This window comes from Aspergillus oryzae, chromosome 1 (assembly GCF_000184455.2).
Source record: "Aspergillus oryzae RIB40 DNA, chromosome 1".
Classification (NCBI taxonomy): Eukaryota; Fungi; Ascomycota; class Eurotiomycetes; order Eurotiales; family Aspergillaceae; genus Aspergillus; species Aspergillus oryzae.
Window position 1 is genome coordinate 1,098,952 of NC_036435.1, and position 24,905 is coordinate 1,123,856.

General features: G+C 47.5%; 10 protein-coding genes across 10 annotated transcripts; 5 read left to right on the plus strand and 5 right to left on the minus strand.

Annotated features, from left to right (window-relative positions):
- Positions 1 to 57: 57 nt before the first annotated feature.
- AO090009000417 (uncharacterized protein) lies at positions 58 to 1,707 on the minus strand (the record flags this gene model as incomplete). The annotated part of the gene is made up of 4 exons (XM_001816830.3): positions 58 to 945; positions 1,007 to 1,440; positions 1,511 to 1,580; positions 1,648 to 1,707. 4 exons carry the CDS (start codon positions 1,705 to 1,707, stop codon positions 58 to 60), a joined length of 1,452 nt encoding a protein of 483 aa, XP_001816882.1.
- Positions 1,708 to 4,027: 2,320 nt separating this feature from the next.
- Positions 4,028 to 4,577, minus strand: AO090009000418 (uncharacterized protein; the record flags this gene model as incomplete). Its single annotated transcript, XM_023235164.1, has 4 exons — positions 4,028 to 4,034; positions 4,095 to 4,223; positions 4,279 to 4,423; positions 4,481 to 4,577. 4 exons carry the CDS (start codon positions 4,575 to 4,577, stop codon positions 4,028 to 4,030), a joined length of 378 nt encoding a protein of 125 aa, XP_023088652.1.
- Positions 4,578 to 5,251: 674 nt separating this feature from the next.
- On the plus strand, positions 5,252 to 8,735 carry AO090009000419 (putative importin 11; the record flags this gene model as incomplete). Its single annotated transcript, XM_001816832.3, has 7 exons — positions 5,252 to 5,416; positions 5,479 to 5,579; positions 5,642 to 5,779; positions 5,834 to 6,849; positions 6,905 to 7,377; positions 7,434 to 7,622; positions 7,683 to 8,735. The coding sequence occupies 7 exons, from the start codon at positions 5,252 to 5,254 to the stop codon at positions 8,733 to 8,735; spliced, it is 3,135 nt and encodes a 1,044-aa protein (XP_001816884.1).
- A 720-nt stretch (positions 8,736 to 9,455) lies between these two features.
- AO090009000420 (uncharacterized protein) lies at positions 9,456 to 9,804 on the plus strand (the record flags this gene model as incomplete). Its single annotated transcript, XM_023235176.1, has 2 exons — positions 9,456 to 9,493; positions 9,528 to 9,804. 2 exons carry the CDS (start codon positions 9,456 to 9,458, stop codon positions 9,802 to 9,804), a joined length of 315 nt encoding a protein of 104 aa, XP_023088653.1.
- Positions 9,805 to 10,045: 241 nt separating this feature from the next.
- On the minus strand, positions 10,046 to 10,642 carry AO090009000421 (WD repeat-containing protein; the record flags this gene model as incomplete). The annotated part of the gene is made up of 3 exons (XM_023235182.1): positions 10,046 to 10,050; positions 10,112 to 10,443; positions 10,530 to 10,642. 3 exons carry the CDS (start codon positions 10,640 to 10,642, stop codon positions 10,046 to 10,048), a joined length of 450 nt encoding a protein of 149 aa, XP_023088654.1.
- Positions 10,643 to 12,051: 1,409 nt separating this feature from the next.
- On the plus strand, positions 12,052 to 13,364 carry AO090009000422 (ribonuclease P protein subunit p40; the record flags this gene model as incomplete). Its single annotated transcript, XM_023235191.1, has 6 exons — positions 12,052 to 12,103; positions 12,169 to 12,270; positions 12,327 to 12,473; positions 12,527 to 12,863; positions 12,937 to 13,131; positions 13,238 to 13,364. The coding sequence occupies 6 exons, from the start codon at positions 12,052 to 12,054 to the stop codon at positions 13,362 to 13,364; spliced, it is 960 nt and encodes a 319-aa protein (XP_023088655.1).
- A 246-nt stretch (positions 13,365 to 13,610) lies between these two features.
- Positions 13,611 to 18,853, minus strand: AO090009000423 (bifunctional ATP-dependent DNA helicase/ssDNA endodeoxyribonuclease DNA2; the record flags this gene model as incomplete). Its single annotated transcript, XM_023235196.1, has 5 exons — positions 13,611 to 16,126; positions 16,187 to 16,448; positions 16,504 to 16,998; positions 17,054 to 17,138; positions 17,190 to 18,853. 5 exons carry the CDS (start codon positions 18,851 to 18,853, stop codon positions 13,611 to 13,613), a joined length of 5,022 nt encoding a protein of 1,673 aa, XP_023088656.1.
- A 670-nt stretch (positions 18,854 to 19,523) lies between these two features.
- AO090009000424 (uncharacterized protein) lies at positions 19,524 to 19,977 on the plus strand (the record flags this gene model as incomplete). The annotated part of the gene is made up of 2 exons (XM_001816837.3): positions 19,524 to 19,783; positions 19,890 to 19,977. The coding sequence occupies 2 exons, from the start codon at positions 19,524 to 19,526 to the stop codon at positions 19,975 to 19,977; spliced, it is 348 nt and encodes a 115-aa protein (XP_001816889.1).
- Positions 19,978 to 20,357: 380 nt separating this feature from the next.
- AO090009000425 (carbon-nitrogen hydrolase family protein) lies at positions 20,358 to 21,316 on the minus strand (the record flags this gene model as incomplete). Its single annotated transcript, XM_001816838.3, has 4 exons — positions 20,358 to 20,714; positions 20,781 to 20,859; positions 20,921 to 21,204; positions 21,254 to 21,316. 4 exons carry the CDS (start codon positions 21,314 to 21,316, stop codon positions 20,358 to 20,360), a joined length of 783 nt encoding a protein of 260 aa, XP_001816890.3.
- A 407-nt stretch (positions 21,317 to 21,723) lies between these two features.
- Positions 21,724 to 24,872, plus strand: AO090009000426 (exosome catalytic subunit DIS3; the record flags this gene model as incomplete). The annotated part of the gene is made up of 2 exons (XM_001816839.1): positions 21,724 to 21,919; positions 21,970 to 24,872. The coding sequence occupies 2 exons, from the start codon at positions 21,724 to 21,726 to the stop codon at positions 24,870 to 24,872; spliced, it is 3,099 nt and encodes a 1,032-aa protein (XP_001816891.1).
- Between the last annotated feature and the right edge of the window lie 33 nt (positions 24,873 to 24,905).

Here is a 24,905-nt window from a genome sequence, read left to right on the forward strand (position 1 = left end):
AAATGTAAAGCTTGCTATTCACTGTTCGTAAAAAATATTCGAGTATATGTGAGCGCATCAAGAACTTGTACTGATTAAAACAGTCTTTGTCTCCAGGTAGCTGTCCAAGCCGCTCAACAAACCCTCCCGACCCAAGCCGCTCTGCTTGTAGCCACCCATTGGCATGTCCTTCACAATAGTGGGACTCGTGCAGTTAACACCGACCGTACCTGCCTCGAGAAGCTTTGACAGCCGCACTGCACGATCCATATCCTTCGTGAAAACAGAGGCGTAAAGACCAAACTCGGAGGCATTAGCCCGTTCAATCGCCTCCTCCTCTGTCTTGAACGTATTGATCGCCACAACAGGTCCAAACACCTCCTCTTTCATAAGCCGAGAGTCATCAGGGACGTTTTCAAAGACGGTCGGCTTGATGAAGCCCATTCCGCCATCCCCTCCCATCGTGAGCTTTCCGTCCTTTTCTCCGATTTCTAGGTACGACTTGACCCGCTCATACTGAATGTTGTCTGCCTGCGGTCCGTGGTTCGTCGTCGGCTCGAGGGGATTGCCCATGCGCGCCGCGGCGCCGAACTTTTCCTTGAATACTGCTATGAATTTATCCGCAACGGACTCCTGCACATAAATGCGGGAGTTCGCGAAGCAGGTTTGTCCGCTCGTGAAGTGGATGCTGAATTGAGTCTTTTCTGCTGCTTTTTCGATATCCGCATCTTCGAAGATGATTGCTGGTGTTTTGCCGCCTAGTTCCAAGTGGACTACTTTCAAGTTAGACTTGGCTGCTGCGATTTGGATTTTTTGACCGGTGGCTGTGGAACCAGTGAAGCTCAGGCAGCGCACATCCATATGGGATGCTATGGCACTACCGGCTGGACTTCCGAAACCGGAGATGATGTTGACGACGCCAGGTGGGAAGCCAGCCTCTGCAATTAATTTTGCCGCGAAAGCAGACTGTTACAGAAAAAAACGTCAGATGGAATACTTCAAGGAGTGATGGCTGGCTGAAACTTACAGTCAAAGGCGCCTTTTCGCTACTCTTAAGCACCACAGTGTTTCCAGCGGCCAAAGCAGGGGCAACCTTAATGGAGAGAAGCGCGAGTGGCATATTCCAAGGGATGATAGCGCCAACGACGCCATACGGCTGCCTAAGCGAAAGACCAAGAACGCTAGGGGTATTCACGCTGCTAGTTCCCTGCGCATGCCAGCCAGCCTCTGCATAATAAGCAAAGGTGTCTGCAGCCAGTTTGCCATCTATATAAAGCGATACAGGCTTGCCCATTGCGATAGACTCCAAGCGAGCCAACTCGGGTATATTCTCCCTAATTAAAGCTGACAGCTTGCGCAAGTAGACACCCCTATCATCTGGGGTGAGGTCTCTCCAAGCTGGGAAAGCGGCTTTGGCTGCTGCCACAGCTTTGTCTACATCTTGCTCACTTGCCTCATGGACTAAGAGAGAGTTAGCATCTGCTATGGATAGGTACACTTTGTAGAATTGGTGGCGGGTGCAGCAACGGACCGTCTGTAACTGGTTCATGTGTATATGGGTTGATCAACTTGAATGTTTTCCCATCCGTCGATGGTTGAAACTACGAAGACGGATGAAGGCTTGGTGAGCATGAAGCCTTATGATCATGATATTACGACTATGCTTACCTCGCCATTGATGAAGAGCCGAGTCTCAATTGGCTGCTGATCAGCGGTAGTAGACGACATGGTGGGTGTGATATGGATGCGATTTTGGGTGAAAGAAACGAGCTACAGTAGAGGGGAAAGAGAGCTCTTTATATATTCTGTTAGCCCTGTACAAAACTGTCTTCCAAATCCTGGGCGTAAGATCCGACCATACGAATCGACGCATTGGATCATGAACGAGTGACATGATAAATCGACGTATTTTTATCATGGGGGGATATCAGGGATCAGTGGTCAATAAAGGCACAGAAGCGGGGCAGTGCAATCCGCCGAGACTCGAGAAGACATTCAATCCTAGCGCTTCCATGACAGCTGTGTGGAGCCTCTCGTAAACAGGTCCATAAACTAAGCTCCTGATAGCATTGTATTGGACGCTGGGAGCCGATACGGCCAATGAATATTAGAGAATGATGTCCATAGCAACTGACCGGGATCCAGCCGCCCATCACACGGTTGCACTTACGCAGGAGCCTATCGGAGCATTGCCCATGCGGGAACTTAGTCCACTACCACTAGTCATAAGTATAGTGAACCGTTGTTCTTTGGCCTACATAGTCCTGTCCGATGCCTAATACACGTGTCGCCGCTTTTGTGAGGGCAACATAGCTCTTTGGGGCACTCACTAATTCTTATCTGAGCACACACCTACTAGACGGAGATACACTTCAGTTTCTCGAGTGTCTAGCTTGTAATAAGCCTTGGGTCCGGACAAATTGACATATCGCATATCAAGTATTCAGTATATATCTCTTTGAAAAATGGCGAGAGAACCAGATATATGGCCAAGCGAAGATATATGGATATAAATAATGATCATGCTTTGAGGAAACTCCAACTCAAGTCCTTCTCTGCTCAGCAACCCCATGCCCACGGTCCTAGTTGACGGGTACATGCGCTCTCCAATCGCCTTTCTACGATTCAGTTCTTCCACTAATCTCAGATGCATCTGCAGATCTTCTCGAGCGGCATCACCTCTAGGAGCCGGGAAATTCTCCGGTAATTCCATCTGGCAACGCTCGTGAAGCGCTTGCCACTTGATCGTCGCTCCAAGCTTGCGAGTAAAAATAGTGGGATAGGGCCTCTTTAATCGCCTCAATATGAGCAAAGTAAGAAGAACACTGTGTACCAGTCCATCCTTGGTAGTATAAGAAGTCATATAGTCTCTTCTCGGCAGTAGTTAGTTGCGAAGGATTCATGGCGTGAGGCTCGTCAAGCATCGATATCTCGTTGGAAGTAAAGGAAGGAGCTTGGCTCGGTCTTGAGAAGCTAGTAGTCGACAAAGGGAGTCTCTCCATCTGGTTCAACAGACAGATTCTTGCCCTGTGTGGGTCTATGACCGATAAAAGACATTGTCTCTTTGTGATTCCAGGGATTTAGACTGAATTGGGGTCCAAGTAAAGTAAACTGGCGAAATCAACGAGTGATAATCAAAAGGCACCGAAGGAAAGACGCACTACTGAGAAGCGAGTTGCTGGTTACCTTGGCCCTATTTATTTATCAATCAAAATAACCTTGCACATATACTCTGTACTGGCAGCAACATTGCTTACAGTAATTTACTAGCACTATAATTTGTATCAATATAACCACTATCTTTCGCAAGCTTACACTTAGAGGACTTTACCGTATAACACTATTTCCATGCTCTTAACATACCATTCTTCCAGCCGGAATCTAGGAGCAAAAGCTCATATCACTTCAAAATGAGTTATATGCGTGCACTATGATCCATGATATCCAAGTATTTACCTCATTGATGATTAAGTTCTTAGACCCGCCGCAGCTTTTGACCTCTACAGGAATAAGCTAAAAATAGGACTTAAGGGCTGTCAGTCTATGACATATCACTCTAAACTAGTGGGGGAGTAGTCATCTTGATGGGCAGCTGGCTCAATGCTCATGGAGTGCTTAGCACACGCACTTTCGCCTTGCCCCACGCTCCGGGATCAATCACTGAGCAAAAAGCAGCCCTGATCTAATCTGATTCCGGAAAAGAAAAGTCCCAGTTTTTTTTTGGCAAAAGCACTGTTCGAAGGTAATAGTATGACTAGGAGGGATGACGGTGTTGTTTTCTTGGGTATAGTGCTGAGTGGGGTCCAAAATTGACCCTCAGGGTAGTATGTGCCTAGACTCCTTTAGAAGGTGATATCATTGGATGGCATGGGTGGTAATGTATTCTTTACTTTCGTTTCACTCATAAATACCAATGCCTATTCCATTCTCAATTGCGTGGTTCTGTTCTTACGTTTAGGCTCTTCAAGACCCTTCTTTTGATTACTGTAGATGATCGCTGATTAGCGCATCCTTAGCGCTGGGTCTAGATTAACCACATCATATTATTTCATAACCTAAATATATGCTAACTATTGTACCCTGGTTCTCAAAGGCTTTCCGTCAAAGTTCTTTACCGAGAAAGTCCTTTAGTCTTCAGATCCTGGATGTTAAGTGTGTCTTGATCACCCGGACGGCGTTCTGACTCGAGCTTTACCTTATCCTCAGGGCCTCCGGTGCCTTCATATTCGCTAGCTGGTGCCAATCTGGTTATACTTAGCATCGGATCAAACCACGTAGAAGTATAGATAAAACACCAACCTTCCACGAGAGTCCCGAGTGCCTCCCTCGTCTTCAGGGATGGGTTTCCGGTTGCTCCCTGTTGCGCCTGCCTCTCGGCCAGTTTTGATTCCCGTTGCTTCACGGAATTTCTTGTCCGCCCTTTCGTCGATGTTGGACTCGAGGACTTCATACTTTCTTAGCACTATGTCTCAAGACTCATTAATAACAAGGCTCTTCGTACCAGAGTCGCTCTTTGGTCCAAGACCTTGCTTCATCTGATAGGAGTTAAGGTCTTGCTCAGCGCGAGCTGCCATACGAAGCTTGTCGGAGTCGGCCATTGTATCTTGTGTGAAGATTTTCTGTGAATGTAACCGAAAGGTTCAAAGGTATAATACTATTCAAATAAGATAGCGCTTTGATTGTTTAAGGAAGATATCGCATGCGCTCAGCAACAAAGGCGCCGTTCCCAGCTATATACCCATGATCGAAATCTGTTCATCAGGAAGTAGAGACATTGCATCAGAATACATCATATCTATGTAACCAGAAACGCTGAATACATTGCACACTTGCTACTGTATAGAGTAACTGGTCCACTTAATCCTGCTTATAAAGATGGATCTCAATTGTAGTGATGATGTCATGCAACCAGATCTACCTCAACCCTAAGTATAAGTCCCATCATGGACTAGCCTTCAGGGTCCAGCCCTAGGGCTACATCGGAGAGGATCAACAACATCCCGATGCGTCCCGCTAAGGCGGGGAGCAAAGATTACGGGCTAATGTATACGGACAACGGAGAGAGCTCTTTGCGTGTTACTCTCCCATCAATAGAAATCTTTCGCATTTTGCCACAAGATAGAACTTCAAGGACCAGGCCAACCCCCATATTCTATGCTTCCACTGTGTCTTGGAGGTTCCTCTCTTGGCTGATATTGGGGTTTGGGCTCAATTGCTTTGATAGCTATCTATAGCTTTCACCACCAACCCAAGCTTCCAGCCATCCCATAGTATGGCTCACGTCGTTGAGTTACCCGGGGAGTCAAACCCCTTGACTCCTCAGAATGTTCTCAATGCTTTGGTTTTGGCAGCAAGCTCGACGCAGCAGCAGGTGCACACTGGAACCCAGCAATTGCAAAACTGGGAAAAGCAAGAGAATTACTATACCTCCCTCCAGGTAATTTGATACCGTAAAACCTCTTTTACTTTTGCCTTACTAACATGCCGCTCTATCTTTAGGATGTCTTCCTAGATCACTCTGTACCCAACGAAGTCCGATACCTTGCAATCATCCAATTGAAGAACGGCATCGATAAGTATTGGCGAAAGACCGCGACAAAGTAAGCCTATGCAGACGCATTCCTATAATGGTGAAGAGTTGGAGTTTCTAATCTTTGTATAGCGCTATCAAAAAGGAAGAAAAAGAGCAGATAAAGAACAGAGCCTTACAAGCGGGCGTCGTTGAGCCCGCTGCTCTTCTGGCTTTACACAATGCATTGATGATCGCGAAGATTATGCGTTATGAGTTTCCTCAGGACTGGTGCGTTTTCTTTTCTTCAAGTCCGGTAGCTGTTCTTCTAACTACTTCGTCAAGGCCTGACGGTATCTCATCGCTTATCAACTTCCTCCGTTCCTCAACCCAGCCTGGCGCCAACCCATTACAATTGCCACGGACTCTTACAATCCTTTTGCAGATAATCAAGGAGCTATCGACAGCCCGGTTGCAAAGGACACGAACCAACCTTCAATCTGTTGCTCCAGAGATCTTCCATCTTCTAGGAAGTATATATGTGGACAAAGTGAACAAATGGGTATCGCTTCTAGAACAGGGTGTTGTTGACGAAGGAGCATTGTTGGAGAGTCTTGAGCAAAGTCTAGTGTCTCTCAAGGTCGTTCGGCGCCTTGTGATAGCTGGATACGAACACCCTAACCGTCATAACGAAGTCAAAGATTTTTGGCTGTTGACTCATTCTCACTTCAGTCGCTTCCTTCAGTTCATCAGCGGTTCCATTAGTCTACCAGAGAATGTGCATAAGGCGGTAGAGAAACATGTTTTACAACTATCGAAGCTCCATGTCGAGATGGCCAAGGATCGAGCTGCCTCTTTTGCATTACTACCAGACAGTATTTCCCTCGTTCGATCATACTGGAGTCTAGTGGTTAAGCTAGGGGAGAACTACGGGCAGTTAGGCGCAACTGGTGAACAAGAGGGAAAGTCGCTGATGGAAAAGGCTGGGCTCAAAGCCCTTCTTCTGATCAGAGCTTGTTCCAAAATGGCATTCAACCCAGCTCAGACCTTCAAGTACCAGACTCCTGAAGATAAGGAGGAGAAAAAGCAGTCTATTGAACTTATCAAGGCGGAACTCTTTACCCATGACTTTGTGGTCAATGTCATGGAGCTTCTCGTTACACAATTTTTCAGGTTCCGATCGAGCGATTTCCAAGAATGGGAGGAAGACCCTGAAGAATGGGAACGGAAAGAAGAAGATGTTTCCGACGCTTGGGAGTTCTCTATTCGATCATGCTCTGAGAAACTCTTCCTTGATCTGGTCATCCATTTCAAAGACCTGCTCATCCCGCGACTTCTAAACGTCTTCTACAACTTTGCAAGTAAGTACCTGATACCCTAAAGCAGCGCTGAACTCTGTTGACAGGATACTGCCAGGTCCGGAAAATCGCGATGTGCTACTAAAGGATTCATTATACTCAGCGATCGGACTTGCCTCCGCAAGTCTCGAGCAGCATTTAGATTTCAACAAATTCTTAGAGACTACACTTGTCCCAGAAGTGCAGATTCAAGAGCAGGGCTATAACGTTTTAAGACGGAGGATTGCCATTCTCTTGGGCCAGTGGGTCCCAGTCAAGTCGAGCGAGCTGAACACAGAAGCCATCTATCAAATCTTCCAGCACCTTCTTAGCAAGCAAGACCCGTTGAACGACTTGGTAGTCCGCATCACAGCTGGTAGACAACTAAAGAACGTGCTTTATCCGTTCGAGTTCTCCCCCACTGGGTTTCTACCCTATGCTCCCTCCATCCTTCATGACTTGATGTCCTTGGTTCAAGAGGTTGAACTCTCTGAAACAAAAATGGGGCTTTTAGATACGGTCCGCGTGGCTGTAATCAAGATGGAAGACCATGTATGAACTCCCCTACCCCGCTGTACCTTCACACGGGTATGCTAATGACTCTTCAGATTGCCCCGTTCTCAGATCAGATATTGTCGCTGCTACCCCCGCTATGGGAAAGTTCCGGGGAGGAACATCTCATGAAACAGGCTATCCTTACCTTACTGTCATCGTTGATCAACTCCCTTAAGCAAGATTCGGCACGATACCACTCACTCATCCTACCTCTCATTCAGAACTCGGTGGAGCCAGGCTCTGTACGTCTCACTTCGCTCCTTATTGAACTAATGCGTGCAGGAATACTGATTCGCCTACAGGAAACACTGGTATATCTGCTCGATGAGGCACTAGAGCTCTGGGGGGCTATCTTGACGCAAACTCCAGCTCCAGCTTCTCCTGAAATCCTTTCTCTTCTTCCTGCACTTCTCCCCATTTTTGAAGCTGCCACGGATAGTGTTCCGCAGGCCCTTCAAATCGCAGAATCTTATATCTACCTTGCGCCGCAAGAGGTGTTGAGTGACCGAGTACGACTTCCTTTCCTCGCTTCTCTTGAGGCCCTCTTGAAATCTACAACACGCCAACGCCTCGGCGTCGTGCCACGCCTAGTCGAATTAATGGTACGTGGCACTGAGGCCGTTGATGGCGGCAGTGAAAACTCATATAGTGTTATCACCCGGTCGCTCCTCGATAGTTCCTTCCTGTCATCTCTCCTGGAAGGCCTCTACTCCGCCTACGAGGCCAGCCAAACTACTGGACCTAACAGAAAACAAACACCTGTATATGGCGTCGTTGAAACGGACTACTTCTCCGTTCTCGCCCGCTTAGCACTGGCGTACCCAAAGATGTTCGCATCAGCTGTTTCCGCCGCGACGGGCACATCTGAAGAACATGCCCTTACCTGGCTGCTCACTGAATGGTTCCTTCACTATGACAATATCGGAAGCGCAACGCAAAAGAAACTCCATGCGCTTGCACTCACCCAACTACTCAGCCTGAATGGTCCAGACACACAACCACCACCGTACATACTTAGTCACCTCCAATCCTATCTCAACACATGGGCAGACATCATTACCGAGCTCGCCGAGGGAACCGAGACCGAAAATAACCCCCGTGCTGGTGACCATCTGGTCTACTGGAATAACGCAGAAACGGGCAAGTGGGATGAGAACGAACCGCCCGAAAACGAACGCAAGCGTCACTGGGAAAACTCCGATATTCTCCACAATATCAAGATTCGCGACTTCATCCGAGATCGACTGCGCTCGTTAATTGTTGGATGCGGTGGTGAACAACGATTTCAAGACGAATGGCTCCTCAACGTCGACCGCGACGTTGTGTCTGCATTTGTCGCACTTGGGCTTTTCTGATAGATCACTCTACTCCAAATCTTGGGCTTGATTTCTACCTTCACCCCTTGAAGTGGTCAGTTCCCACCCGACAATCTACTACACATGCATCTCTATGCGGTCTTTGCTGCTTGCAAGAGTTTCACGATCCAAACTCCAATAGGGCTAGTGGACAGATGTCTGTTCGCATCTTGAGCCCCCTATGCAGCCAAACTGTGACAGTGGGTGCTCATGATATTTCTAATGCGTCCTGAGTTAATGGTGTTCATGAAGGGAAGGAAAGGCATTGCATACAGCTTTAGTACTAGTGTTATTCCCTCAGCGTATTACCATCTTAGATAAAAACAAGCCAGGGTCCTTTCTGGACTCAAAAACCTTTTCTACCTTCTCCCGAGTTCTTTATGGTTATATCTGATGACTATGATTTTTCTCTTTTATCAACAAGTCTGACTGTGTGCATTGTACATGACTTGCAGCTCAAACTTCTTTTACTGCCGGATAGCGATACCACGGGTATATAAATCATGTTGAGGAAACTCTCAGCTGTTGGCTGAAATACTCGACCTTTCTGCGGAATACGGTAGGCCAGGCATCCAGTCACAGCTGATCGCACAGTACGTTAAACATACAACCATCAGAGACTCCCACCCGCAGCTCCCACAATCTTAAGGCCACTGGCTCCGCCACCTCCAGGACCATCTGCTGTAGTAGAGTACGCAAGCCAATAACGCGAGGGATGCCATGCGACGGCAGGAATGCCCGAATTCATCCCGCCACCAGTAGGAACAGTATAAACGCTTTCGCCTGTTTCAGCATGGAAGATCTCAATTCCATTACCGCCGCAGCCTACTTCGTCACAAGCACCGCAAATAAATCTTCCGTCAAAGCTCCAGCTCACCCCGCGGATGGCCCCACCATTATTACTAGACACGGTGCGTCGACAAATCCAATCCGATGTATCCCAGAGGGAGATAAGGGCGTCGCTGCCGCCGACGGCGAGATAGCGTCCAGTAGGTGCGAGGGCAATGGAAAGGCAGGCGGATGTGTGAGCATTAAGGGTGTGGAGGACGTCGAAGGATGGGTAGGATAATATTTTGACTGTGCCTTCGCCGGTGGTTGCGAAGAGGTGAAGATCGGGCGAAGTTGGCGTGGAGATGTGATGAGAAAAGGTTGTTGCATTTGTTTGGATGGGCTGTGGATGGGAATCTAGGACTTTGTAGGTGGTTGGGCCTGCGATCGGTTTCTGGGACTGCGTGGATGGGACATTTATTACTCCGTTTTCGAGCACAGTTGGGGTAGAAGGTGATTCAATGGAGATTGGTATCAGAGTATCATCCTAGTGATTAAAATTATACCAGTCAGTCCATGTTTCAGTCACTTGTCTACCCTATACAAACTCAAAGGAGCTCTCCTCACCTTCCTTCCAACCACCATTGTACTCCCATCAGCCGACCAAGACAAGGTGAATGCTTCGCCGCCGACATCTAGACGGCTCACACAAGTCTTCGAGCGAACATCCCAGAAGCGCACGGTACCATCAGAAGAACAGCTGGCTAGCTCCGAGTCTCGAACTGGGTTAAATAAGACTTTCTCGATCCCCGCGGTGTGACCGCGGAGGTCAGTCGAGTATTTGACTTGCGCGCGCTCAGGGTTCCAGATTCGAAGGGTACGGTCCGCTGAGCCTGTAGCGATAAGCTGGCCGGTAGGGTTCCATGCTATCGTTCGGATTCTGCCAAGAAAGATATATACTATCAGCTTGAACCTGATCTGGGAGGTGTTGTGCAGCTGCAACAGTTTTCTTGGACGGAAACGCACGTATGAGATCCGGGCGTTCGCGCAATAGGGTCATGATAGCTCTGAGTCTTGAGGCTCCCAAATGAGAATGCGAATCGCTCTTTGGGAAGTAGATTGCGGCGGGGAGGTGCCATTGTTCGTAGCTGCTGTCCCTGGCGGAGTCGTGACGATGGCGGCGATGGCAGGAGCAACCCACGTTGATGCCCCGAGGGGCTGTGGTCAATAAGAGTTGGAAGGAGCTTTCGCGAACGAGTTTAGGTGGTTACCCGGGAATTGCGACCAAAGTATATAGAGCACTACTACGTAGTAGTTGCGCGGAGAAATCGTGCGTTGCATATCGATGTTTGGAGTAGCGGCGGCAATGATAAAGGCGGATGATCAAGCTAATTGGTGCCTTGGTGCCTTAGACACTGAGAACTTCATACACCGATGGCGTATCATTGATATCAGCAATTACCAGTTCGGCGCATTGTGTTTCTTGGCTGTTCATATCTGGTGCTAAAAGTGAGCCTGTACACATATTTATACTAAACTGTGGAAAGTCGTTAACCCGCTTCCATTGTTGTTCGAGATATATTTTCGCCACATCAATCATTATAGTTGTATGAAACAATTCAAGAAGACAAAAAGTCAGGAGAAAGCGAGAGACAACATAGAGAACCCTGCTATAAGCAATACACTTCAAATAATCACTACATATCTTTTCCTGAATGTAATGATTGGATTTGAAATAGGTTTATAGAATCGAAGATGACGACCGAATCCGTTTACTTTTTGGGGCCCATTGTCCAATCAGATGATGTCCGCTTTTCCATCGCATCCAAAAGACATCAAATTTCAATGTCAAGTCGTTTCTGACGAACTGTCAACACAACCGATTTGATGATCTCTCATTATTATTAATTCCTCATTTGCTCACAGTAGGTAGAGCATTGCCAGAAGACTGAGATAATTCTCCATTGTTGTTCTTCAGACTAATAACCTTTAACAGATTCTTCCAACCAACCACAGCGCGCCGTTTGATTTGATCTCAAAATCTCAGCGTATAGGGCTACATATATATAGAGATTGCCCAAGACAGAATCGCTATGTTCGATCTGGAAGATGACGCGTCTAGGCGCGAGAAATGCTACACGGCAGTGGCTCAACTGCCTTCCTTCATCGACCCCAAACAGCCACCCGTGAAAAAGTCGCCCTTTTCGGCCATTCGGGGACATCCGTTCGTGCACACGGTAATTGTCCCTTTTATTCCTCCATTATCACTTCCCTCGTTTGGAATTCCTTAGTTGATCAGGTATGAATAGGTGGAGGTTATATTGCCTGAAGCAACCTACAAATCCATTGAGAGCTCCTTAAATACTAAGCTTCCCAAGCTGCGATATGCTAGAGTGTTCATGTCACTGTCGTCTCTGCTTGAGGGAGACTTCTTCAATACTTATATCAAATCTGGTACCTAAGAATCTACTATAATGATCCCGCTTCATCCGATGGAGATCAATATTGTAGATGGGGGCTATACTAACTACGTTTAGGAAATATTCTCATGATATCAGAGGGACGTCCTGGTTCAGATAACGTATTTACCCTGAGAGATGGTATGGTATACTGTTTCCGGGCATAGTGTTCATCCGGCAACTGTTGCAGACTGACATACATTTAGGAATCTTGAAACTAGAGCTTGGCAAGGAGATATTTGAACGGACAGGTCTAACAGGAAAGCCCGTCCGTAGTGGGGGCAGAAAACATGCAAAGGAAAGATATCGTACGTATCTATATGACATGTCTTCACCCTACATTTATATACTTATGTTCCAACAGTCGTGGAAATCAACCTGCGGCTGCCATCAATGCTTCACGGTAAGAAAGGCTTTGAGAGACTAGTATGGGCATTCAAGAATGTTCTCAATCACACTGTGGCCTGGCTCTTCTATGACCTGGCATCGGAGTCGAGTGGTGTTTCCTCTGGTACTATAACCCACATTTTCCGCCCTTCTATTCACATACTGACGAATGACTAGACGATCCTTCCCTGAAAGGAAACCACCCTCACATTGTAGACTGCGAACCAGTGCGCACTGATTACCGCGATATCCTCGTCCCACCCTTTAAGGAATTGGACATTACAGGAACGGCGCCAGAGCAGGAATTGAAGGAAAACTGTGACGAAATCTCTGAATGGCTTGGGATGGTGGCCCTCGGATCTCCCCGAGTATTAGCGAGTGACGATGTAGACCCATACTTATGTCGCTATAGCGTACCGCACGTCGACGAAGCAAAACCGTCAGATATAGTCAGTTTGAGATGGCATGGTTTCCTCCCTCTCAAATGGATTATGGAGCTATTCCTTACTCTACTGTATGTTGTTGATTCTATCCCGCCAACTCCCTGTTAGTTTATGAGCATCGCATGCTGACTACTTGATTCCCAGGCAAGAGACTGCCCCGAAAGGTCCAGAGGCCTCGGCCTGGTTTGCTTTCTCCGCGAGTGCTCTGGGGAGGGAAGCTGTGGAAGGAAAAGACGGTTATACGGTTCTGACATTGCCTTCTGTAAACGAAACTTGTGATAATGTGCAGAAGAGCTCTGATCCTAGATCTAAAATAGGTCGCTCATGCGTTTGCTGGGAGTACGTTGGCGTCTCAATTGTTTAGAAATGGAGCATATATCCCACACTGCTTTAGGTGTGTACACATCCAAACTGATATCAACCGAGAGAAACCTAAACATAAAAGTGACATGTCCTGGCATAGTCATCAGTTGGTTACCTCAACCAATGCATCTTTACCTTCAAACGCTAGGGTCTGCGAGCCGTATGTACGACTTGTTCTACATTGTTCTTTACGGTTAGTTGCATTGTAGATTGAATTGCACATAAAGAAGAACTGCTGAGATATAGAGCACGAATTACTGATCCAATATATAAAGCCAACCGTATAATGGTATCAACCTGTATCCAAAATCTGATGTCCCAGCTGCTCCTGTCCCTCTAAGTCATTTGCCCAATCCCCAGTTAAAAGTATATATGAACCCTAACGAAACAATACTCATAAACAGAAAACGTATCCAAGAGAGTACAAAAAAATCAAATATGTTAAATGGCTACAATCATCCAATAAGGTCGTTCACCACATCTTGAAGCACTGGTCTATTCCCAAGAACCTTGTTACCACTCAGCAGCTTAACTCCCTTTTTTGCGGGCTTCCTGAGACCCTTCGGAGCATTTCGGGCTTGTGCTGGACTTAGAGGGTTGCGGACCTTCTTTTGAGAGGTTGGACTCTTCTTCGGACTGGGTGTTGATCCTTCTTGTGGCTGGGGTTGTGTATGGATGTTGTCAGAGTCGAAGACGTGATCTTCCACAGCGCCCTTTGGTAAATTATATACCCAGCCTTGCTCTTCGACAAGCTTCACATATTTGCCTAGTAGCTCATTACCGCCACGAAGAGTGCTCTTGCTCCCAACAACAAGGAGCTTGGTTCGTGCCCGGGTAAAAGCAACGTTAACCCGTCTCCAGTCACGGAGAAGATCGCCGACATGGTTGTCTGAATTGCTGCGCACACAGCTCAGTACCACAACTTCTTTGTCACGTCCTTGAAATTTGTCTGCGGTGTGCATTTCGAGATCCGGCAGGTGACGGCGCAAATTCTGTTTCAGAAGCGAAAGTTGGCTGCGGTAGAACGTTATGACACCAATGCTTCGTGCTGGTATACCGCAAGAGATGAAGGCTTCTACGAGTTGGGCGCAAAGTGTTGCCTCGGTAGGGTTAACGATACGCGACCCCTGTGCGACGTCTAAGGCTGGTGTGGCTAGGGTGTCTGTGTTAACAAGGCGGGTTTTGGCGGATGGGTCGACCAAATCGCGAAGCCAGCAGCGACCCTGACTTGTACCTAAACAGAGCTGCCTTTGCCCTGGGGGCTGGAAATGGTCCAAATGAAGATGTCTGAGACCGCCAATATTGGGAACCTCCAAAGATCGCGCAGCAACCTCCTGGGTACCACATTTGAGCTGCCCTGAGTATATGAGGGTATTTGAGAGGAGCATAATGTCTTTGCACATTCGATACTGATGTTCAAGATTGACGACTGATGCCGGATGAGAATCTGAGAGAAGCTTGAAGAGACTAACATCAAGTCCCCCTTCTTGAGCCTCCTTATTTTGCACAAGAGGTGGCAGTTGGTAATGATCGCCGACCAGGATGAATGTCCTTGCCATTCGGATCGGACCTAAACATACAGGCAAGGTGATCTGAGAGGCTTCGTCGACAATGCAATAATCGAATATGCGCTGACTAAAAATGCTGTGGCCGATTCCAAGACAGGTTGTTGCAACAACCTGCGAGTCCTCATATGCCCCCTGAAGTTCTTCGATTGTGTTTTTGGGAACTGCCGCAAGGTCGGCAAATTGCTGAACCTCAGGATGCACTTTCGCTGCAGCTCCAATGCGTAAGATACGAATGTTGTCATCTCGAATCTTCAAAAGTATGTTGTCAACTGCTGTATGAGTGTATGATGTCAGGAGCACACTTTTCCCTTGCGATACTAATGCACGAATTATGTGGGCAATGGTTGTCGTCTTGCCTGTCCCCGGCATTCCCAAAACCAAAGCATAGTCCTTAGCGCTCATTACTTTATCAATAGCTCGTTTCTGATCAACATTTAGGCTTGCTCTGTCGGTGTCAGACATCTTGTACGCTGTCAATGTGGGTTGAAATGTGGGCGCGGATCCTTCAACGATCAGTCTCCTAAGATTCTTGGCCTGAAACAAGTCTCTTTCCATCATAGCAACTAGATTTGCTCGAACAATGGCCATGCCATTACTGAACTCGTCTTTATCCAGTCGGTAAACGACCTCTTCTTCTGGTTCATCTGATGGATTTGAGGAAGCAGCATCGGCACCAGGAATTTCCATTATGCCCCTGAATGTCTGATTCATTTTGGCATCGAAGCCTTTGGACTTGGTTCTGGCATTGTGCAGTCGGCGATCCACTGCCACAGAGATGCGTTGCGGACTGACTTGCACGACATAGCCATTAGCAAGCGCAAAGTGACCCTTTTCATCAGATATCACGATCGGCTCTCCAACTGTGAGCTGTGACTCAGAAAAAGAAAAAGATAGTGTTGGCTGTCTTTTGACAAAGGTATAGCGATAGCGATTTATCTTTACCCCGTCTTTGTCTTCAAAGGCTGACCCTGGCTCGATTACAATGTTGCTGAAGCACCGGCCGAGAGCCTCCCGCTCGCTGCTTAACAATGTCCAAAGCTCCCGCTTGAATCTCATCATACTTTGCTCCTCCTTCGTGAGCAGATCATCCCATTTTCGGAAAAAGTCACTATCTCTGGGTGTCAGGTGGTCCATAGCCTTCACGAACTCATCACCGAGCCCGCTTGATTCGCCGTCGCCATCATCAACCAGCTTGTGATAGATAAAGCAAGGCGTCTTGGAGAAGCATTTATTGCACAAAGCCTGCCTTTTAACCATGGGTGGTAGTTGGGTTCTTCGGCACATATAGCCAGCTACTCGATTTCGCGCTTGTATCATCTGGAGGAGCTCATGACGAATGCCACGAATTCGGAAAATTTTCGACGTCTCGAGGTAATAGAGAAGGCCGAATGTAACTTCCACATCTGATGAAGATAGGTCAGGTTAGAATAAGCGCAACTATTAGTGACAAGGCCTAGGCTCACCGTAGCGATCAGAAAGGAGAAGGGTATAGAGAGCCGTCTGGGCCCTATGAGCATGATTTGTGTCTCTGTTACCCGTCTTAAGCTCAAGGGGCACAACCAAATTCTTGTTGCCCTCGCCATCATGGCAGGCAACTTGCACAGTAGCATCGATATTGCCTTTTAATCCATACATTGGAGACCAGATGTGTTCTTCAACCTCAAGTAGCTTGTTGATACTCAGGCGGAGCTTGGAGCTATTTCGGTCTTCAACAAGGGATTGCGCCTATTGATGAATGTTAGTACGCGTACTGTCGTATGTTGCTGAAAAATCCACTCACGCTCGGCTTTTCCTTAAGGAAAGTGTCTGCCCATGAGATCAAGGCTGGGATTTTGCCCATCACATAATCGATAACTTCAGGAATGCTCATGTGGATCAAGTACAGTTCCTCAATATGCTTCACAATGACCATTTCGACCAAGGACCTTAGTGAAGATATGTCCCATTGATTGGCCTTCATTGCCTCTTGGAAGACTTCATGGAAGATATTCCCAAAAACTTGGGGCTTTCCAATGTCACCGGTGTTTTTAATACGGTCTTGAAGCACAGCTCGCCGCTGGCAACCAATCGAATCCGCGACAATTGTCGCCGAAACTAAATGGTCCGGGTGAAGAATGATCATGTTGTAAGAATTATTGACGATGCAATGGCCTGCTGTATCAAAATCACCGATCAAGTGAATGTATGAATCTTTGTAACATGGACTATCAAACCATGATTCCCGCAGGACAACGGCCTTCTTCTGAGAGGTTCTTTCATCTTGTACAGACAACACCTGATTACAATGTCAGCTTCTACCTGTGCGGCTTCTAGAGTATGCAACGGCAAACCTTTTCTGGCTGGAGGCGCCCCTTTTCGGTAGTATAGGTAGACTCAGCAATATCAACAATCAAGTAGCGCTTGATGGCTTGCCGACTAAAATTCTATTTATAATATACTTAGCAAATATCTAGTAAATATACCCACTAAGAGTGACAAACATAGTTTGCTCCATCGGCACCTGACTGTCTCATAGACTGCTCGATAGCCTCCATGTCAAATTCATCATCGTTAAACTCGTCACTAGAGGATTCCCCCTGTGGCACGTTCACCCCTTGGACTGGCTTCACCATCACCGTAGACGAGCTCTCTGTGCCACTTTCCAGTCCAGATAGGTTGGAGGCCGTATTATTCTTTGGGATGGGCCTCACTAGCTTCTTATTTGGAGCCGCGTCGCACTCGGCAAGGATTTCATCTATATTATCCGAAAAGTCATCAAATTCATCATCATCATCAAAGTCAGCCGTATTGAGGGAATAGTCCATTTTCTCGTTAGGTCCCGCTTCTGAATTCAGAGTCGTTGGATGGGCATGGGGGTTTTGCTTTGCATTATGTGGCTCGTTGGCGTTCGTCGAAAGGAACGTCGTATCTCCCCCAGTATCCATTGCGCCTGGTAAGCTACCATGGTCAACAAATGGATCCATAGAGGCTTCTGCAAGTTCAAAAAACCCTTGATCAAAGTCGTCGTCCCCGAACTCAGACGAAGAGGCCTGCTCTTTGTCTTGGGGTTCAGGATAGACTTCACTGGCCTTGTTAACCCGATTTGCTTTAGATGAAGAATGGTGGCCAGGTCTATCTTGCATGGGAGACGCTGACCGACTTCGTTGCATGCCTTTGCATCTAGGCACAGGCGATGAATCGGCTGCAACGATGTGGGATTTCGGTGACTTGGGCGCATCTCGGAGACTCTTTTCGATCCTTTCCACGAGAAAATTGATCTTAGACGAATTGATACCTCCCGAGTCAACGACATTGCTTCTTGTCCGAGAAAAGATGCCGCGGCCTGTGCCAATGCCTCCGCCATCGACCCTCCTTCGTTTAGCTTTAGAACTGGGCCATTCGGCATTGCAACTATTTGATCGTCTTAAGCCAGATGAATCGCGACCTGTCCTGGCCGGTGCGGGAGTCTGTGGTGAGGAGGAAAGAAGGTGTGTGAACTGAGGTGGTGGTAGAGTTCCATTGCCGTTGGCAGTGAGTTTACCCACATAGTTGTTCCATAGTTCGGTAGCGAGGTCGTTCTGTGGAGTCCTTTGAAGCCCTTGCAATGGCGTATGCATGTCAAGAGATTCTTGATCTGCACCTTTCGAATTTCCAGCCAAGGGCGAACTGGTTGGTGAAGAGATATGCCGGCGTTTTCTGGCTTGTGTTGCAGGCGTTTGAGACATCGTGTCCGGGTTTGAACTCACGGGGACATGCTGCCAAATGACATAGTCTTCAGGTGTAAACTCTGGCGCTGGGGCTTGGCTGATGGCATCTTCAGTATTGCTAATCAAATCTGCCAATGGAATCCTATTTCCAGGAGTTTGAGGGCATTCCTTGGTTGCCTTCGCATCTGATTTATCAACCGAAGCTTCTCTTTTGGTCGAATCGGCTTGATCTGAATGAGTGACACCATTCAGCCACGATGATTGATTCTCCTTGTTCGCATGTGCTGGCTTTATGGACGATTTGGACGGCGATTTGGACGGGGATCTCTTAGACGGTGATTTTTCAATACTTTTATCATCTCTGATGTACCGAAAAGCATTCAGCTTCGAGCGGGAATTCGAGGAAATAGGATATGAATTGGTGTCCTTATTTATGGGGTTCATATTTAGAGCTGCTCGTCTTCTGTACGAGAGCAGCAGAGCATCTCGATTAGTTAGTCTTAAGTGGATATAGTTAGTAATGAAAAGCCTGCATGACCTGCGGAAAATGTATACGAGTTAGTCGACGTACTGAGATGAAGAATATAGAAGACGATTATTTTCCAATTCTGGAGATCATTCAAGGAATTGACATGCATGAATCTAACTCGAGTAGGATTTGTGTCTTGACGCATGCAATCGCCTGAATCACGGACCTTAGATGGAGATGCGATAAGGGAGTCACTAGACGCGTCGCGCGCGTCGATTTATAATGCCTCAGGCAGCATTTACGCCTTGAAATACAGGCATAAAGACGGTATGCGAACTGACCCGATCGGGACTAGCGTAATGACTCCATCGGCCTTTTGCGGCTTCTGAACATCAACCGCTGTTCAAACCATCACCCCTCCAACTTAACGCCTCCTGCCCCTTCAACGACAGCGGTCGGATCAGGAACTGATCAATTGGACCAATCATTATCATCGCTGGTCGAAGGAACATCGAATTTAACGTCTTAACCCGACCGTCCTTTCCTGCTTGACAGGGGCCTCAACCCGCCACCGCCTGTCCCTTATCATCGACTGCTTTAAGGACCAGGAATTCGTTAGATTCTCCGCTACACTTCATAGCCGCAATGTCTGCTCGTACTTTGTCGCATAGCCTTCGCAGCCGCTGCCTTTTGCGCAGACCTCAGAACATTCAGGGTTTCTCGACTCGTACCAACCTCCGTGCCGCTGATCATGGAGATCACTACGATCCTCCGACTGGGTGGCTTTTTGGTGTCAAGCCAGGCCAGAAGTACGTGAAGGAAGGCTGGGAGAACATCTGGTACTACGGATTCATTGGCAGCTTGCTTGTTGCCGGTGTCGCATACGTTTTCAAGCCAGACACCTCGTACGTCAATCCCTTGGGCTTCGGCAAGCTCGCTATAATTAGCAGAAGTCGCTATGCTACATGAAATGTGGAAACCTACTTGTGCACAAAACTAACTCCATGGCAGGATACAAACATGGGCTTTGGAAGAGGCACGGCGGAGACTGGAAGCCGAGGGTATTCTGGAGGACCCCGAGAAAGCTCAGAGGAAGTAAAGGACAAATCTGTCCTGAGTATTTCCTTGTACATTGTACATAGAGCGGTCGGACATGGAAAACAGTTTCGGATGAGATGTTGTACCTGTGCTAGCGGATATGATTCGCCAGCTCAGTCTAGACAGGTCTTTTTATTCCCTTTCCTATGTTCTTTTTTCTTCTTAAATTCTGCATGTACTCTGTCCACCTATATTCTGGGATGCTTTCACCAATTGCTTTAGAAAGTTGCGCAAAAGCAAAGAATACAAATGTCCAATCGCAAATAGCATTCTATTTATTGTCTAGTCTCAGCCTTCTCCGATATTATCGGGTAACGGTTTATACACGATGATTGGTCTACTTATATCCCCGCCCAGTTACCACTACCACGGATTAGGCCATTATACCTCTGGATATATATCTGTCCTTCTAAGAAGTGGTATCTCTCTCCTAACCTTCGCTAGAAGGTCCAAATCAATATCCGCGAAGGCGATCTGCGGTTCTGTATATTCGTCGCCAAGCTGAGCTACAATCTCTCCCCAGGGGTTCACAATCATCGAATGGCCATAGCTTCTTCTTTTTTCATTGTGAGGCCCTGCTTGCGCCGCTGCTATCACATATGACTGAGTCTCGATAGCCCTGGCCCGTAGGAGTGTTTCCCAATGGGCCTTTCCCGTGGGAACCGTGAATGCTGAAGGATAAGTGATAAGCTGGGCATTTTGCCGCTTCAAAGCCAGACTAATTTCGGGGAACCGGAGCTGCAAGATGATATAAGTAAACTCATCCAAAAAACCCCCAAATCAGGCCTTTTTCCGATGACTTACATCGAAGCATATAGCTAAGCCGACATGTCCAACAGGGGTCTCGAATGGAGGTAAAATTTCCATGCCTTTCTCGACACTCCTGAAAATAATAGTCAGTAAATCTACTAGATACTCATATTATACTCTCTGGGGCAACCCACGCGCTCTCCTTCAGTACCGGACCGCCTTTGAGTTCTACATCAAATAGATGAACTTTCTGATAGCGCTGTGTAATGATGCCCTTTTCATTGATCCAGATAAGGGTATTCTTTACTCTTCCATCCGGAGATGGTTCATGAATGCCGACATTTATGTGTAAATTAGACTGCACGGCCTCCTTCTGCAGGCCCAGTACGAATTCACTATCATGCACGGAGCGCGCAAGTGAGATTGTTTCTGCTGGCGAGGACCCTATATAGTCTGTCGCTTCAGGGAGAAACAATGCCTGATCATGTATCAGTCAGAAATCTGCAAGCCAATGACATATACTGTACTCTAGCTCCAGCAGCAACGGCTTTGCGCACCAGTATCTGGCACTGGGCCAGATTGGCAGTCATGCTCGCAGTCGAGCATAATTGCCCCACAGCCTATCGAGTTAATAAGAAGTTAGTGGCTAACTTAAGAGTCGCTCCTCTTTTCTTTGTTATCTTAAGGACCCCTTACTGCAATAACCATATTCGCTTAATTAAAACTTAGACTCTGTCTGCAGTGAAATTGTATTAGAGTGTATGCCATCTATTGGAAAGGTAGTTGTACTAACTGGTGAAGCACGTTATCTGATACTATGATTAGTGAGGTAATCGGCAGACTTTCCCTTTTTGGGACAACATTTATCTCTGGAGCTGCGCTCCAGCAGCGAAACCGATTCTGAACGAACGTCACTGACTGCACCAACCATCACAAAAAGCAGCTTTAAAAATAAAAAGAAACCTGACGCCACCGGTCAGGTCACATAGCTGCCAATATGAAAAGCTTACGGAGGGATTTCTCTTCTGACCCGCATACCGCAAATGTCACCAGCAAAGTCTTCGTCAGGTCGACAAAAAGTGGAAAGGTGCAAAAGATCGTTCGTGAGCTTTATCTGAGACAGGATATTCCTTGCTCATCGAAGCTGTGCTCAACATGTCCCTCGGTCGCTCCAGCAGATGCAAATGGAAACAGTGAGTAAAATCGGTGTAAAACACTGCTTCTAGTGGCTAATGCGACACAGTTGCGCCTTTCGTTCTTTCGGAGCACCCCGCCGGCACAACCGCTTTTCCTCGTGGTCATTACCTCGTCCCTGATACGAACGCGCTGTTGAATGGTATGGATTTGTTTGAACATACCGGTGCATTCTATGATGTGATCATCCTTCAAACAGTTCTCGAAGAACTTAAGAACCAGTCTCTACCCCTCTACAACCGCTTGCTTGCCTTGATCAAAACCGACGAGAAACGCTTTTACCTATTCTTCAACGAGTTTAGAATGGAAACACATGTACGGCGAGGACGAAATGAATCGATTAATGACAGAAATGACCGTGCAGTCCGTTCTGTAGCAAAATGGTACACCGAACATCTACGAGCCGCAGCGAAAAAGGGAAAGAAAGAGAAGACAGTACCTACTATTGTTGTTATCACGGACGACAAAGACAGTTTGCGCAAGGCAAAGGAGGAGAACGTGACAGCCCTGTCATTAACCGATTACGTCTCGGGTTTGGAGGATTCCGATAGATTACTCGACATGATCAACGAGTCAAGAGAACAGAGAGAGACTAAGGGTGCACGTGGAGAGCTGTTTTACCCGGAATACTATACTATGTCCAAGATCATGACTGGATTGAGGGCCGGTACCTTACATCAAGGTGTTTTCAATGTGTCCCCATACAATTATCTTGAGGGTTCCGTCAATGTCGCAGCATTCGACAAGCCTCTTCTTATCCTGGGTCGCGACAACAGTAACAGAGCTATTTCCGGGGACGTTGTTGTGATTGAAGTGCTTCCTAAGGATCAGTGGAAATCTCCATCAACTAAGATTGTTGATGAGGAAGCAGTAACCAAGAATGACAACCCTGACGCTGAGGACAATGAGGCCGTGGTCACTGAAAGGGAAAGAAAAGCTTTGCAGGAAGAGGTCAGACAAGCGCATGGAAAGAGCACAGAAGGAAGGCCTCAGCCAACTGCCAAGGTTGTGGGCGTGATTAAACGAAACTGGCGGCAGTACGTCGGGCACGTTGACTCGGGCTCGACAGGCTCCCAAGCTAGCTCTGGTCGGCGTCAGCAAAATGTTTTCGTTTTGCCCATGGACAAGCGTGTACCTAAGATCAGGGTCCGCACCAGGCAAGCCTCCGAACTGCTGGGTCAACGAATTCTTGTCACAATCGATGCATGGGATCGTGATTCTCGGTATCCTACTGGGCACTTTATCCGTTCATTAGGAGAGCTCGAAACAAAGGGAGCCGAGACCGAAGCCCTGCTACTCGAATATGATGTACAATATAAGCCGTTCCCTCAAGCCGTTCTCGACTGTCTGCCCGCAGAAGGACATGACTGGAGAGTTCCCGCTAGTAAGGAAGACATCGGCTGGAAAGGCCGCAGAGACCTCAGAGATCTCCTTATATGTAGTATTGACCCACCAGGCTGCCAGGACATTGACGATGCTCTTCATGCGCGACCATTGCCCAATGGCAACTTTGAAGTTGGAGTCCATATCGCAGATGTATCACATTTCGTTAAACCGAATAATGCGATGGACCTCGAGGCTAGTCTGCGTGGCACAACAGTCTATCTAGTCGACAAGCGTATCGATATGCTTCCACATTTGCTTGGTACCGATCTTTGTTCGCTCAAGCCTTACGTGGAACGTTATGCTTTCTCGGTTCTGTGGGAGATGACTCCAAATGCTGAGGTTGTCTCTACAGACTTCACCAAATCCGTCATTCGTTCTCGTGAAGCTTTTAGTTACGAGCAGGCCCAGATGCGCATTGACGATCCATCGAAAAAAGATGAATTAACGGAGAGCATGCGCACTTTGCTTCGGTTCTCCAAGATTCTCCGTCAGAAGCGTATGGACGCAGGTGCACTGAACCTGGCCTCGCCTGAAGTTCGTATCGAGGCCGATAACGACGAGGTTGGAGATCCACTTACGGATGTCAAGACAAAAGCTATGCTCGCAACCAACAGTCTTGTTGAAGAATTTATGCTTCACGCCAATATCACTGTTGCAGCTAAAATCTACAGTACATTTTCCCAAACTGCTATGCTACGACGACACGCCACCCCTCCACCACAGAACTTTGAAGAGCTCATTAATCAACTTTCCAAGAAGCGGGATATGAGACTTGATGTTTCTAGCTCACGCGCCCTGGCGGACTCGCTCGACCAATGTGTTGATTCTAAGAACCCCTTCTTTAACACCCTGGTCCGCATTCTCGCTACCCGATGCATGACATCTGCAGAGTATTTCTGCGCAGGTGCTCATGCCGAGTCGGAATTCCGTCACTATGGTTTAGCCTCTCCCATCTACACGCACTTTACCTCACCAATCCGACGATATGCCGACTTGTTGGTTCATCGGCAACTTGCATCTGCTATTGGATATGAAGGTGAAGACGGCCGGGCAGTCATTGAAGGTGTCATGACCCGCAACCGTCTCGAAGACATCTGCCGCAATATCAACCACCGCCACCGCAATGCCCAGCATGCTGGTCGAGCCAGCATCGAATACTACGTTGGTCAGGCACTGAAAGCGCGCGGCGAGAAGCTATCTGCTAAGGGAGTGGACGGCGGTATTGAAGAAGAAGGTTACGTCATGCGGGTTTTTGAGAATGGCGTAGTGGTGTTCGTTCCGCGATTCGGTATCGAGGGTGTGGTGCGTCTGGAAGACTTTGTGCTCAAGGGCGATTCTGCCCTACGCTCTGTTGAGGAACGGCGAGAGCTAGTAGTCCGTCGGGAGAGCGAGTTTGACAACGAGGAATACACTCTTCAAGTTTCGGATAAGGGCCACTCTGATCAAGGTATGAGCGTGGAACTCTTCCAGAGAGTGAAGGTCAACGTCAGCTCCGTGAAGGAAGAGAGTGGCCGGGGTGCCGGAAAGAGAAGGGTTAGGGTGTTGATTTTGGGAACCCAAAATTAGGGACAAAGAAAGGAAAGAAAATAGCATGTCTAA